This window comes from Hylobates moloch, unplaced genomic scaffold (genome assembly GCF_009828535.3).
Source record: "Hylobates moloch isolate HMO894 unplaced genomic scaffold, HMol_V3 SCAFFOLD_4, whole genome shotgun sequence".
NCBI lineage: Eukaryota > Metazoa > Chordata > Mammalia > Primates > Hylobatidae > Hylobates > Hylobates moloch.
In genome coordinates, this window is record NW_026652279.1 from 62,943,752 (window position 1) to 62,958,505 (window position 14,754).

Consider the following 14,754-nt stretch of genomic DNA (forward strand, 5'->3'; position numbering starts at 1 on the left):
TAGCATTCAGCTTCCCATTACTCATCTGACTTCATCTTTTACTTGTCTGCTGTGGCCTCAAACATGCTGAGCACATTTCCATACAGGGCCTTTGATTTCCACTACCTATTCTCAGATTCAAATACCTCACACCTCACTCCCTCACCAATTTTAGAGTTTTACTAAATGTCATCTTCACAGTGATGCCTGATCTGACCACTGTACTTAAAATTGTAACTCCCTAACTTTTTAAAACTTCCTTGTTCTCATCATTTTTCTAAAGTACAATACACATTCTAACACAGTATTTTTTTCTTACTAATATTGTCTTTTACCTCCCCCCACCCCACCCAGAGGTATACTCCCTATACGAAGGAATTTTTATCTGGTTGTTCTCTGTTTTATCTCTGGTGCCTAGAATGACACCTGGTTGTAATACATGCTTATTAAATATATGCTGAATGAATAAATGAACAAACTGCCAGCCCTGGCTCTTTTACTAGGCTTTATTTCACCCATCAATACAGATATGCTACATATGAAAGGACATAGTTATTCTATGATAGTTTCTTTTTATTTTATAGCAGTCTTATTAAGTTATAATTCACACACCATACAATTCCCCTATTTAAAATATACAATTCAGGGGGGTTGGCCAAGGTGACCAACTAAAAACAGCTAGTGTGTGCCACCTTCATGGAAAGAAATAGAAGGGGCAAGTAAATATAGCACTTCAACTGGAACACCCAGGTACACAAACTGGGATTCATCAAGAAAACAACTCTACTCACAGAGAATGGAAAAAAGCAAAGCAGGACAACCACCCACTCAGGAACGACACAGGGCCAGAGGAGCCTCCCCCGCCCAGGGAAGTGGTGCTGGAAAATCCGAGGTGACTGGGGACCAGAGCAGGCCCCTAGTTTACTGCAGTAGTCATGGAAAAGTGGCCAGACTGTTTCTTACATGGGTCCCCACTCCCATATCTCCTCACTGGGCAAGTCCTCCAGGCTTGGGTTTCCAGCCTCTCTTCACTGGAACTTTGGAGCCAGTAGCAGCTCTGCAGCAACCTGGGACAGAGCTCCCAGTGGGAGGGTGGTGTTTCCATCTTTCCTGCCTTGCAACCCTCAACTTTGCTGTTTCCAGGCTCTGGAGAGTCCATGGGACTGAAGGCTGGTCTGAACCCCCAGCACAGTACCCAGCTCACAGAAAAGTGGTCAGACGGTTCTCCATGTAGATCCTGGTCCTCGTTTCTCCTCACTGGACAGGGCTGCCTGACCTGGGACTCCAGCACAACCACTGTGCCCCCACTTGACCACTTCAATTAGAGGCAGCCCAGCTGTTAAAGGAACACCCACACACAGAGATGAGAAAGAACTAACACAAGAACTTCAGCAATTCAAATGGCCAGAGTGTCTTATGTCCTCCTAACGGTTGCAGTAGTTCACCAGTGAGGGTTCTTAACCAGGCTGAGTTGGCTAAAATGACAAATAAAATTCAGAATATGCACAGGAATGAAGAGCATCGAGATTCAGGAGAATGGCAAAACCCAATTCAAGGAAACTAAGAATTAACAATAACACAATACAGGAGCTGACAGATAAAATAGCCAGTGCAAAAAATAATCTAACTGACCTGATAGAGCTGAAAAACACACTACAAGAATTTCACAACCCAATTGCAAGTATTAACAGCAGAATAGACCAAGCTGAGGAAAGAATCTTGGAACTTGAAGACTGGCTCTCTGAAATAAGAGAGTCAGACAAAAGTAAAGAAAAAAAGAATGAAAAGGAATGAATAAAACCTCTAAGAAATAAGGGATTATATAAAAAGGCCAAATCTGCAAATCATTGATATCCCTGAATTGGATGGGGAGAAAGCAAACAACTTGGAAAACATATTTCAGAATATCATCCATGAAAACTTCCCCAGCCTCGCTGGAGAGGCCAACAGTCAAATTCAGGAAATACAGAGAACACCTGCAAGATTCTACACAAGATCTCCCCCAGACACATAATCATCAGATTTTCCAATGTCGAAATAAAAGAATGTTAAAGGCAGCTAGAGAAAGGGTAGGTCACCAACAAAGGGAACCCCATCAGGCTAGCAACAGACATCTTAGCTGAAACCCTGCAAAATGGAAGAGATTGGGGACCTATATTTGACATTCTTAAAGAAAAAAAATCTTCAAGAATTTCATAACCAGCTAAACTTAAGCTTCCTCAGCATAGGAGAAATAAGATTCTTTTCAGATAAGCAAATGCTAAGTGAGTTCATTACCACCAGACCCACCTTCCAAAACATCTTGAAGCTAGCACTAAATATGGAAAAGAAACACCATTAAAACACCACTAGGAAAATACACTCAAGTACACACACCAGTGACACTATAAAGGAACCACACAAACAAGCCAGCATAATAATCAGCCAACAACACAATGACGGGATCATGTGCACACATATCAATACTAACCTTGAATGTAAATAGCCTAAATGCCCTATTTAAAAAGGCATAGAGTGGCATGCTGAATAAAAAAGCAAGACCCAATGATATGCCATCTTCAGGAGACCCATCTCACATGCAATGACATCCATAGGCTCAAAATAAAGGGATGGAGGAAAATCTAACAAGCAAATGGAAATCAGAAAAATGCAGGCATTGCAACCCTAATTTCAGACAAAACAGACTTTAAACCAACACAGCTCAAAAAAGACAAGGGCATTACGTAATGTAAAGCATTCAATTCAACAGAAAGATCTAACTATTCTAAATATATATGCACTCAACACAGGAGCACCCAGATTCATAAAGCAAGTTCTTAGAAACCTAAAAAGAGACTTAGGCTCCCACACAATAATAGTGGGAGAATTTAACACTCCACTGACAGTATTAGACAGATCATCTAAGCAGAAAATTAACAAAGATATTCAGGACTTAAACTCAACACTGGACCAAATGTATCTGATAGACCTCTACATAACTCTCCACCCAAAGACAATAGAAAATACATTCTTCCGATTGCCACATGACACATACTCTAAAAATGACCACATAATCGGACACAAAACAATCAGCAGATGCAAAAGAACCAAAACCATACCAGACACACTCTCAGACCACAGTGCAATAAAAATGGAAATCAAAACTGAAAAAAATGGCTCAAAACCATGCAATTACATGGAGATGCTCCAGAATAACTTTGGAGTAAATAATGAAATTAAGGCAAAAATCAAGAAGTTCTTTGAAACTACTGAGAACAAAGATACAACATTCCAGAATCTCTGGGACACAGCTAAGGCATTGTTACAAGAGAAATTTATAGCACTAAATGCCCACATCAAAAAGTTAGATCTCAGATTAACCTAACATCACAACTAAAAGAACTAGAAAAGTAAGAGCAAACCAACCTTAAAGCTAGCAGAATACGTATAACCAAAATCAGAGCTCAACCTGAAGGAGAGTGAGATGCAGAAAAACATTCAAAAGATCAACAAATCAGGGAATTGGTTTTTTGAAAAAAATTAATGATAGGCCACCAGCTAGATTAGTAAAGAAGAGAGAAAAGCCAAGAGCAGTGGCTCATGCCTGTAATCCCAGCACTTTGGAGGCCAAGGTGGGTGGATCAGGAGTTCATGATGAGCCTGGCCGACATGATGAAACCCCATCTCTACTAAAAATACAAAAAAAAAAAAAAAAATTAGCTCGGCATGGTGGCATGTGCCTGTAATCCCAGCTACCTGGGAGGCGGAGGTTGCAGTGAGCCAAGATCATGCCACTGCACTGAACTCCAGCCTGGGCAACAGAGCAAGACTCCATCTCAGAAAAAAAAAAGTTACTAGCATTTCTATACACCAAAAACAGTCAAGCAAAGAGCCAAATCAAGAACACAGTCCCATTCACAATTGCCACAAAAAGAATAAAATACCTAGGAATGCAGCTAACCAGGGAGGTGAATGATCTCTACAACAGGAGTTACAAAACACTGCTCGAAGAAATCAGAGATGACACAAACAAATGGAAAAACATGCCATGCTTATGAATTGGAGGAATCATTATCATAAAAATGGCCATTCTGTCCAAGGCGATTTACAGATTCAATGAAATTATCAAACTTCCAATGATGTTCTTCACAGAACTAGAAAAAAAACTACTTTAGAATTCATATGGAAACAAAAAGGAGCCCAAATAGCCAAGGCAATCTTAAACAAAAAGAAAAAGGCTGGAGGAATCATATTACCTGACTTCAAACTGTACTGCAGGGCTACAGTAACCAAAACAGTATGCTACTGGTACAAAAATAGGTGCATAGACCAATAGAACAGAATAGAGAGCACAGAAACAAGGCCACATATCTGCAACCACCTGATCATCGACAAAGCTAACAAACAATGTAGAAAGGACTGCCTATTTAATAAATGGTGCTGGGATAACTGGCTAGCCATATGCAGAAAATTAAAGCTGCGGGGACTGTTGTGGGGTGGGGGGAGGGGGGAGGGACAGCATTAGGAGATATACCTAATGCTAATGACAAGTTAATGGGTACAGGAAATCAACATGGCACATGGATACATATGTAACAAACCTGCACATTGTGCACATGTACCCTAAAACCTAAATTATAATTAAAAAAAAAAAGATACATACCGAGTTATATGTGAAGTAATAGGACTGGGATTTGCTTCAGAAGAGGTCTGTGGCAGGGATTTGGATGAAACAAATGGCCGTGAGCTCATAATCATTGTTTCTAGGTAATAAATATATGTAGATTTGTTATATCTTTAAAAAAAAAAAAAAAAAACAGAAGATTAAAGCTGGACCCCTTCCTTATACCATATACAAAAATCAACTCAAGATAGATTAAACACTTAAATGTAAATCTCAAAACTATAAAAACCCTGGAAGACAATCTAGGCAATAGCATTCTGGTCATAGGAACTGGCAAAGATTTCATGATGACACCAAAAGCAATCACAGCAAAAGCAAAAATTGACAAATAGGATCTAATTAAAATTAAGAGCTTCTGTACAGCAAAAGAAACTATCAGGCCAGGCGCAGTGGCTCAAGCCTGTAATCCCAGCACTTTGGGAGGCTGAGGCGGGCGGATCATGAGGTCAGGAGATTGCGACCTTCCTAACACAGTGAAACCCCGTCTCTACTAAAAATACAAAAAATTAGCCGGGCATGGTGGCGGGCACCTGTAGTCCCAGCTACTCAGGAGGCTGAGGCAGGAGAATGGCGTGAACCCCGGAGGCAGAGCTTGCAGTGAGCCGAGATCGCGCCACTGCACTGCAGCCTGGGCAACAGAGTGAAACTCTGTCTCGAAAAAAAAAAAAAAGAAACTATCAACAGAGTAAACAGACAACCTACAGAATGCGGAGAAAATGTTTGCAAAGTGTGGATCTGGCAAAGGTCTGATACCCAACATCGATAAGGAACTTAAACAAGTTTACAAGAGAAAAGAAACGTTAAAAAGCGGGTAAAGAACATGAGCAGACACTTTTCCAAAGAAGACACACATGCGGCCAATAAGCATAAGAAAAAAAGCTCAATATCATTGATCATTAGAGAAATACAAACCAAAACCACAATGAGATACCATCTCATACCAGTCAGAATGGCTATTATTAAAAAGTAAAAAAAAAATGCTAATGAGGTTGTGGAGAAAAGGGAACACTTACACGCTGTTGGTGGGAGTGTAAATTCAACCATTGTGGAAACCAGTAGTGATTGCTCAGAGCGTTAAAAGCAGGGCCACCATTTGACCTAGTAATCCCATACAATTCATTAATTTTTCAGTGTATTCAGAGTTGTACAGTCATCACCATAGTCAATTTTAGAACATATTTATCACCCCAAAGGAAATTCCTTAGTTAGTAGCGGTTATTCCCCATTTCTCTCTTAACCCCCTACAGTCCTAGGAAACCACGAATCTACTTTTTATTGCTATAGATTTGCCTATTCGAGACATTTCATATAAATGTATCATATAGTATGTGGTCTTTTGTGACTAGCTTCTTTCACTTAGCATATTTTCAAAGTTTATCCATGTTGTAGCATGAATCAGTACTTCATTTCTTTTTATGGACAACTAATATTCCATTGTATGTATATACACCCCATTTTGTTTATCCATCCATTCATCAGTTGATGAACTTTTGTGTACAAATATTGGTGGGGACATAGGTTTTTAATTCTCTTGGGCATATACCTAGTAGTGGGATTTCTGGGTCATATGCTAACTGTTTAATATTTTAAGGAACTGCCAAACCATTTTCCAAAACAGCTGCGCCATTTTACAATTTTACTAGTACTGCATAAAGACTCCAGTTTCTCCACATTTTTGCCAGTGCTTGTTATGTCTTTTTTATTTTCGCCATCCTAGTGGGTGTTTGGTGGTGTCTCACTGTGATTTTTATTTGCATTTGCCTGATGGCTAATGATGTTGAGCATCTTTTTGTGTGCCTATTGGCCATTTGTATATCTTCTTTAGAGAAATGTCTGTTCATATCCATTGTCTGTTTTTAAATTGGTTCCTTTGTCTTTTTAATGCCACATAATAATATTATTTATGTATTCTGGATATTAGATACATCTATTTTCATTGATATATCATTTGTAAATGTTTTCTCCCATTCTGTGTGCTATCTTTCTCTTTCTTAATGATGTCCTGTGAAGTACAGAAGTTTTTAATCTTGATGAACTTCAATTTATTTTTATTTGTTTTCTTGTGCTTTTTGTGTTTTATCTAAGAAATTACTGCTTAATCCAGAGTTGTGATATTCTCATATATTTTTTTCTAAAAGTTTTATAGTTTCACCTCTTGAGTTTAGATCCACTTTATTTTGTATGTGGTGTGAGGTATGGGTCCAATTCATTTGTTTGTTTGGTGGATATCCAGTTGTCTCAGCATCATTTGTCTAAAAGATAATTCTTCCCCCCATTGAATTGTCTTGGCACACTTGTTGAAACTCAGTTGACTATAAATTTGAGGGTTTATTTCTAGACTTTCAATTCTGTTCCTTTGATTATGATGACTTATACATTGCTATCAGAAATCTCTGGGGCAGATGGATTTTTTTGGAGCTAGGCTGTGTTCTTATTAGCTGGGAGCATTGTAGTAATGACAATTTTCTGGAAGGCTGTTTCCTTGGGAAAAGCTTTTAAGAAAGACATTTTAAAGCTTCTTGATTGCCTGCTTTATTTGATGTTGTTTTCTTTGCCTTTGTAGAGTTGTAAAGGTCAAAGTGTGTACTTAAGGCTTTCTTTATCTTCAGTCTTCTTGGCTCTTCTTGTAGCTGTCCATTTTGAATTCTTATTTTTCTCCTTGAGAGCTTTTTTGAACTTCCATGGAATTTGAGAACAAGTTTAGTGAGTTGCACATTTGCATGGCATAGTTTTGGAGTCTCAGCACTGCCTGCACTTACAACCAAAGCCCTGTTCTGATCAAATAATCCATAGTTGACCAGATTTCTGGCATGTGGCTGGAAGATAATGGGGCCAGCTGGCAGTCTTCTTGTGGTTTAAGTGCCATATTGGACCACACAGTACCTTTCATCCCAGCCTATTAATCTTAGAAATTCAACTTCTAATCTTAGAAGTCGGAAATTTTTTTGGTGGAGCAGAAAGTGGAAAATTGATTCTTGTTGATGCTGGGCAAAGATTGATAGGAATAACTAGAGTACTGGTAATTCAATTTGCCTGCTCTTCTGGTTGGTCAACTGGGTGGTAGTGAACCCCTATTTAGGCATCTATCCTATTAAATTCCTAAAGCACAGATTTAGCTTAACGGTCATTCAAATGCCTGTGGTTTATAAATATTAATTTATACAGTTGCCCTGAAAATACCCTTTTCCTACTGGTACAACACAGTTATTAAGCTCTAGTTCAAGACACATTTTAGTTGAATAGTAAACACAAAATTTCTTCAGAATTATAGAATAAAATGATGGATTGTCATCATGTGCTTGCTGTGGTAACCATTAATTTAACAAATATTTACATACTGTTCAGTGTGCTAGGAGCTATCTCCATCAGTATATTGGCTACCCTTGACACAGTTCTTTAATCAAGCGTTTATATGTAAAATCACTTACTTTTGTGATTGCCTTGGGGTCTTCTTCCAGGTTTTCTTCCCTGCAGGTTAGTAAATAACTGGACTTAGCCAAACATGCTAATGATCAGAAACTTTTATTCATCCATTGATTCAATAAATAAGTCTCCTGTATACCATATGCTGTTATTGCTACTGGAAATACAAAGGTGAGGACAAACAGCCTCAGGCTCTGTCCGGGGACTAGGCTTTATAGAGTGATTTTGCTTATAACTCTAATTACATCAACAAGTCAGGCTTACATATTAACATAACACATTACCTTTGACAACACAGAATAGTCATCGTTTATTAAAACAAAACTTAAGTGCCTACTGTGTGCTAAAGGAATTTGACTTGTGAAGCTGAGGGACAGCTTCTGTGAGGAAGTGGCAGTGAAGCTGAGCTCTTAGAGAGGAATCAGCTAGACTAAGGAGTAGTGGGAAAGCCTTCCAAGTCAAGAGAGCAGCTTGTGCCAGGGGACCAAAACAAGGCTGGAGCGGCGAGAAGCCAAGGCAGGTACACACAAGACTGCAGAATACGACAAGGCCAGCACTTTAAGACTCGGTAGTCTGTATTGAAGGCTTTGCTGTCTATCCTAAGAGGAGAAGGAAGCCATTGAAATGGTGGTTTTTGTTTTGTTTTGTTTTTTGTTTTTTTTTTTTAACCAAAGCCACTTTTTACATAGCCTATGAACTTGGTCTTAATTAGAGGCAGATTAGCTCTTGCTCAGATGTATTGGTTTCTAGGCAGAAAATGTTAAATTTTAGAAGTTTTGTTTCTTTAGAGCAATGCTACTCCAACTTCCGTGTGCTTAAGAAATTACCGAGAGGACTTGTTCAAACAGATTTTTGGGCACCACCTCCAGAGTTTCTGTAAGTCTGGATGGAGTTCAAGAATTTGAATTTCTACTAAATTTCCAGAAGATGCTGATGCACCAGTCCTGTCTCTGGACCAGATTTTAATTAGCAGTTATTAATAGTTAGAGCCATAAAATTAACTCACTTTCTTTGTCATTGTTTTCCTTATGTGCAAACAGCAAAGGATCATTTTTAGTTATATAATAACCAAGAAATATTTGTGTGTGTGGGTAGCTGTATTTTACAGAAACCACTTTAAAGCTATAAATTTTACTTATCTATGCATGTTCTAAATATCTATCTATATATACATATAAATACACATATACATATACCTGTGTATATGGTATGTGACTTCCTGAGGTGATGTAGTAAACAGTATTGAGGAGATATTGCTCCAAAAATCAAGAAAGTTAATGTCAGAAAGAAATTGTGATTAACAAAAGTTGGTAAAGTTTTTAGTACCACCTTGACAGTGCCATTGGGATTTTTGAAAATTAGAGTAGTACAGTTTGGGATTCTGAGACACTTGGAGTTTCAGCAAGGTAATCCTGCATATTAATGGAATCAGTTTTTCATTTTTGTTTTTCTAGATCTAATTACTTGTTTGGACACTGCATCCAATTTTTTGGAACCTGAGTTCAGGTATGATTATATTTGTGCCTTTTTTTTTTTTTTTTTTTTTTGCTTAAATGTTACTCTTCATTCACTTCTTCATTTTCATTCTGTATACTCTTAGAGTTAATGTATATTGTGTGATACATATCATTGTTCCGAGACTTCAATAAATCAGAGCTTCCTTAAAGCATAAAGCCATTTAGTTGCATGTTTACATTTTGCTTTTATTGTAGCATTTAGATCTGCAAAATGAAAGTATCATTTTAATATTCTTTGAAAGTAGAACTAGTTGCTTTTCAAAATCTAGCAAAACTGCTAATAAAAGTTGAAAAGGTATTTATCTTTTTTCAAAAAATTGAAAGAGCATGGTTTTGGCTGTTATAGAATTCTGCAGTGTTGTTACTCAAGTACCATTTCCACTATTTCTCTTCTTTATGCCTTTGTCTCTTGCCTAGACAACTTCTAATCGAGTTCCTATTTCTGTTTGCTCGCTGCCATTCACACTGCTGCCAAGTTGTTTTCAAAACACATATCTGATCGTTTCCCTGCTTAAAAATCTTGAGAAACTACTTATTTTGATAAAAAACAGTTGTCCAGATTTCCTTAACCTGGTCTTCTGGTTCTTTCACAAGCAGTCCTCAGGCCATTTTTCCAGTCTCATCTTATGTTCTCCATATTGAAATGACTCTGAGTTATTTACACTGCTCTGAGCTCACAGAGCTTTTACCAAGAACCACTTGCCTCCTCTCTGCTTGGCAGATCATTCTCATCTTTCAAGAGCCATCTTACTAACTTTTCCAAACTTACTACCACTTCCCACCAAGAACCTTAATTTTGTCTTCAAGATTGGTTCTGTGTGGGAAGGGTGCCCTCTTCAGCATTTGAGGGGGACCCTGGTTAGCTGGGGTAACCCTAGCATCAGTGTATGGTAGATAGCCCTGGCAGAGAGTCAGCCGCGCTCACGCCACTCTCCAGCTCCATGATCTGCCAGAACAAATCCAAGCTCCCATTATCCCTGTCCGGGGCTGCTGTACTACCGCCTAATGGCGTCCCAGCCTCCACTCATGATTCCTTGCTATCTCTTTTCTTCCTAGGAGCCAGAATAATCTTTTTTAAAAATACTAATCAGATTATGTATGTAAGCTGCCAAAATCCTTTACTGGCTTCCTATTTTTACTTAGAAATATATTCCATACTCCTCACCATAGCCCACAAGGCTCCTGCATTACCTGCCCATCTGTCCTGTCTTCTCTCTAACTAACCTTAGTTTTGCTCTCTGGCACCTACTTGCACTGCCATCATCACTTCCAAACACGCACCAGGCCATCCTGCCTCATGCTGTGCTCATCCCTCTGACTAGTGTGCATTTCCCACCACTTGTTCTAGTGACACCCCTTAGCTCACTGCTGAGGCTTCACTTCTAAGAGCCCCATCCTGCCACCCCCATTCCCTGACTGGGGGCGGTACAGAGTACTGCGTAAGAGCATGGACTCCAGAGTCCATTTGCTACCTGATAGCTGTGTGAATGGGCATACAGTTCCTTAATTTCCCTGTTTCCTAAGATGAGGACAACACTAGCATCTCCTCCATAGGGTTCTTATATGGATTACCTAAAGCACTTTGGGTGCTACCTGGCAATTCATTAAGTTTACTGAATTATTGTGTTACTTGTATTAAGTTAGATTTCTTCCGGTTATTTCAGCGTGACTTTTCTTCATAGCAGAATCAAAATCAATTCTTTGTGTAAGTATTGGTTTAATGTTTTCTACCACTGGAATATAAACTCAGTGAGGACAGGGGCAATATTTGTCTGTTTGACTTTTGTAAACCCAGTACCTAGTACCACCCTACACTCAACAGACAGCATAATAGACATTCAAATAAATGTGTTGGGTGGATGGGTGGCAGCGTGAATGAATGCACCTCTTTTAATACAGCTTAAATTGGATCAATAGAGGGTTGGTAAAATGTAATATGGCATATCCACAGAATAGAATATCATATAGCTCTTAAATTTGATGAGTAGGTTTTATAGTAGAAACATGTCTACCATTCATTATGAAATAAAATAATCAAGGCAGTATGTAATAAGAAAAAAAAGTGTTGCAAATGTGTGAGTAAAGACATATTATATATATATGGATGGAAGAAAGTCTGAAAGGGCTTTTTAGAACTGGTGGTCCTGGCCGGGCACAGTCATTCACGCCTGAAATCCCAGCACTTTGGGAGGCCGAGGTGGGCAGATCGCCTGAGGTCAGGAGTTTGAGACCAGCCTGGCCAGCATGGTGAAACCCCATCTCTACTAAAAATACAAAAACTAGCCAGGTGTGGTGGTATGCACCTGTAATCCCAGCTACTCGGGAGGCTGAGGCAGGAAAATCTCTTGAGACCCGGGAGGCAGAGGTTGCAGTGAGCCAAGAAGGTGCCGTTGCACTCCAGCCTGGGCGACAAGAGTGAAACTCTGTGTCAAAAAAAAAGAACTGGTGGGTCTTTGAGGGTAGTGAGATTATGGTATTCACCTTGAACTGAAAAATGTGTCTGTGATATTTTTGGGGGGTTGCTTTTTTTCTCCTGTAAAATACAGCATTATGTAACCTTTTGCTTGTTTTCATTTCTCAGTAAGTACTGCCCAGCTGGTTGTCTGCTTCCTTTTGCTGAGATATCTGGAACAATTCCTCATGGATATAGAGATGTAAGCCGGTTATAAACTTATTTGAAAATTGTGATATAACTTTATTTTTTTAGAACTCCAGAGTAGTTAGAGGTGTGTTAATCATATATCCTTACCTTTTACCTTTTTAAGACATTTTTTAGTAATATGTGTTTTATTCTTTTTCTTCTGCTAAAACTGTTGTGTTAAAGTACCAATAATCTATTTTTGTTTATGAAGTTTATGAAGAAACTGCCTAGATTAACTGATTTCTCAAGGAAGTAGAGTGTCTTGTTTATGAATTATTAAGAGAAAATTAAAAATGAATCTTTTCTTTTTTCCTTCCTTAAGTCCTCGCCATTGTGCATGGCTGGTGTGCATGCAGGAGTAGTGTCAAACACGTTGGGTGGCCAAATCAGTGTTGTAATTAGTAAAGGTATCCCATATTATGAAAGTTCTTTGGCTAACAACGTCACATCTGTGGTGTAAGTATATATACAATTTAAAAAATATATGCTATATATAATTAGCATTCTGGGTAGCATTGGGCTAAGAACTAGCTAGATCTCAGCAGTATCACTGTTAATGGTGTTCATGAAAGAACATTTAGGCAGTAAGCACTCACATTAGTGTGCTCAGTGCCTGTTTGTTTTGTTTTGTTTTGTTTTGTTTGAGACAGAGTTTCGCTCTCATTGCCCAGGCTGGAGTGCAGTGGTGATCTCGGCTCACTGCAACCTCTGCCTTCTGGTTTCAAGCGATTCTCCGGTCTCAGCCTCCCAAGTAGCTGGGATTACAGATGTGTGGCACCACGCCTGGCTAACTTTTGTATTTTTAGTAGAGACAGGGTTTCACCATGTTGTCCAGGCTGGTCTCGAACTCCTGACCTTGTGATCCACCCGCCTCGGCCACCAAAAGTGCTGGGATTACAGGCGTGACCCACCATGCCCAGCCAGTGTCTGCATATTTTGAAGAGTACAGGCGGTGTCGTACTACTTTAGCTTATTGTTCTTCAAAAATGTAGTCATTTGGAAGAGTAATGTGTTTCTTCTGTCTTTTCTTTTTTTTTTTGAGACGGAGTCTCGCTCTGTCACCCAGGCTGGAGTGCAGTGGCGCAATCTCGGCTCACTGCAAGCTCCGCCTCCCAGGTTCACGCCATTCTCCTGCCTCAGCCTCTCCGAGTAGCTGGGACTACAGGCGCCCGCCACCACGCCCGGCTAAGTTGTTGTATTTTTAGTAGAGACGGGGTTTCACCGTGGTCTCGATCTCCTGACCTCGTGACCCGCCCGCCTCGGCCTCCCAAAGTGCTGGGATTACAAGCGTGAGCCACCGCGCCCGGCCTCTTCTGTCTTTTCTAAGTGTTAAAAAAAAAGTCTACATAAGAGTCTAGAAGTTTGTTGCCAAATCCTTATTTATTTTACAGATTGAAAGGCTTAACTACTGTGTTCCTTATAGCACATGGGGATTCAAGATAATTGAAATACTTTAAATATAAATTTAAATTTGACATAAAGTGTGACATCATAAGCATTATTGTGAATCTTCCTTTCATTCTAAGAGTATTTTAAGGATGTATTTTCATGGTATCTGTAGTGTTCTACTGTTTTATAAAACGTAGGGTAGGCATCAAAAGCAGGAGAAGTTGGAACATTAAATAGAAATGCAGTGTTAGCAATCTGTTTTTATAAATCTTGTCTCTTAGATATGCTTAGTCTTTAAGATGACACTAAGCCTAATTGAAACCAGCTTTTCTTCAGAGGTCCTAGGCCAATTTTCATTCAGAAGACACAAGCATCATCCATATCCAGATTGGTATACAACAGGATTCAGCAGACTTGTTCTGTAAAGATCCAGCTAATAAATATTTTAGGCTTTACAGGCCACATGTCTCTGCAGCTTATTCTTTTTTTGTTTTATTTACAGCTCTTTATTCTTAACTCATTGCCCATACAAAACAGGCCATGCATGGGCAGTCATTTGCCCATCCCTGGTATAGATTCAACTACCTTCCCTTCTTTTTTTTTTTTTTTCTAGGTTATTTTATGCAGACCCTTTCATTCCTTTACCATGTTATACCTTTAGAAAGATTCAGTGTGTGTGAATTCTCTCTTTCATACTTTAAAAAACAAAACAGGGATAAATTGCATCCTCTTGTAATGGTTTGTATGTTGGACTAAAGGCAGGAGTGTACACTGAAACTTCTTCCATGAGATGTTGATTTCTTCTAAAAAAAAAAAAAAATGAAAAATAAATCTATTAGTACCCAGCTTTTCTCATGTTTATCCAAAAAGACTTGAGCCTCATTCTCTGAGAATTAGACCTTTTAGTGTATTTTCATCAAAAGCATTTGCCACAGAAAAGTGTTAAGAATCCATTTATTTCATGAAATAAAGTAGTAGGAGATTGACAGTAAACAATGAGTAAATAAATTATGAAAAAGAAGTACATGTTAAAGATTACATAGAGAACTGTTGCACAATCACATATGAAACTGGGTGCTAGATACTGGTAGAGAAAGTTGTTTATGCTGATTTCAGGAGTTGTCCTGCTTAGAAATGAGACT

At 38.9% G+C, this 14,754-nt stretch overlaps 1 protein-coding gene across 1 annotated transcript in view; it reads left to right on the forward strand.

Annotated features, from left to right (window-relative positions):
• The window catches only part of DCBLD2 (discoidin, CUB and LCCL domain containing 2), a 99,322-nt gene that overhangs the window by 58,741 nt on the left and 25,827 nt on the right, over window positions 1-14,754 (forward strand). Inside the window, exons 4-6 of the mRNA XM_032150324.2 lie at window positions 9,520-9,571; window positions 12,164-12,236; window positions 12,546-12,679. Of these exons, the coding sequence (XP_032006215.1) occupies window positions 9,520-9,571; window positions 12,164-12,236; window positions 12,546-12,679 (259 nt within the window). The remainder of the gene's footprint in view (window positions 1-9,519; window positions 9,572-12,163; window positions 12,237-12,545; window positions 12,680-14,754) is intronic.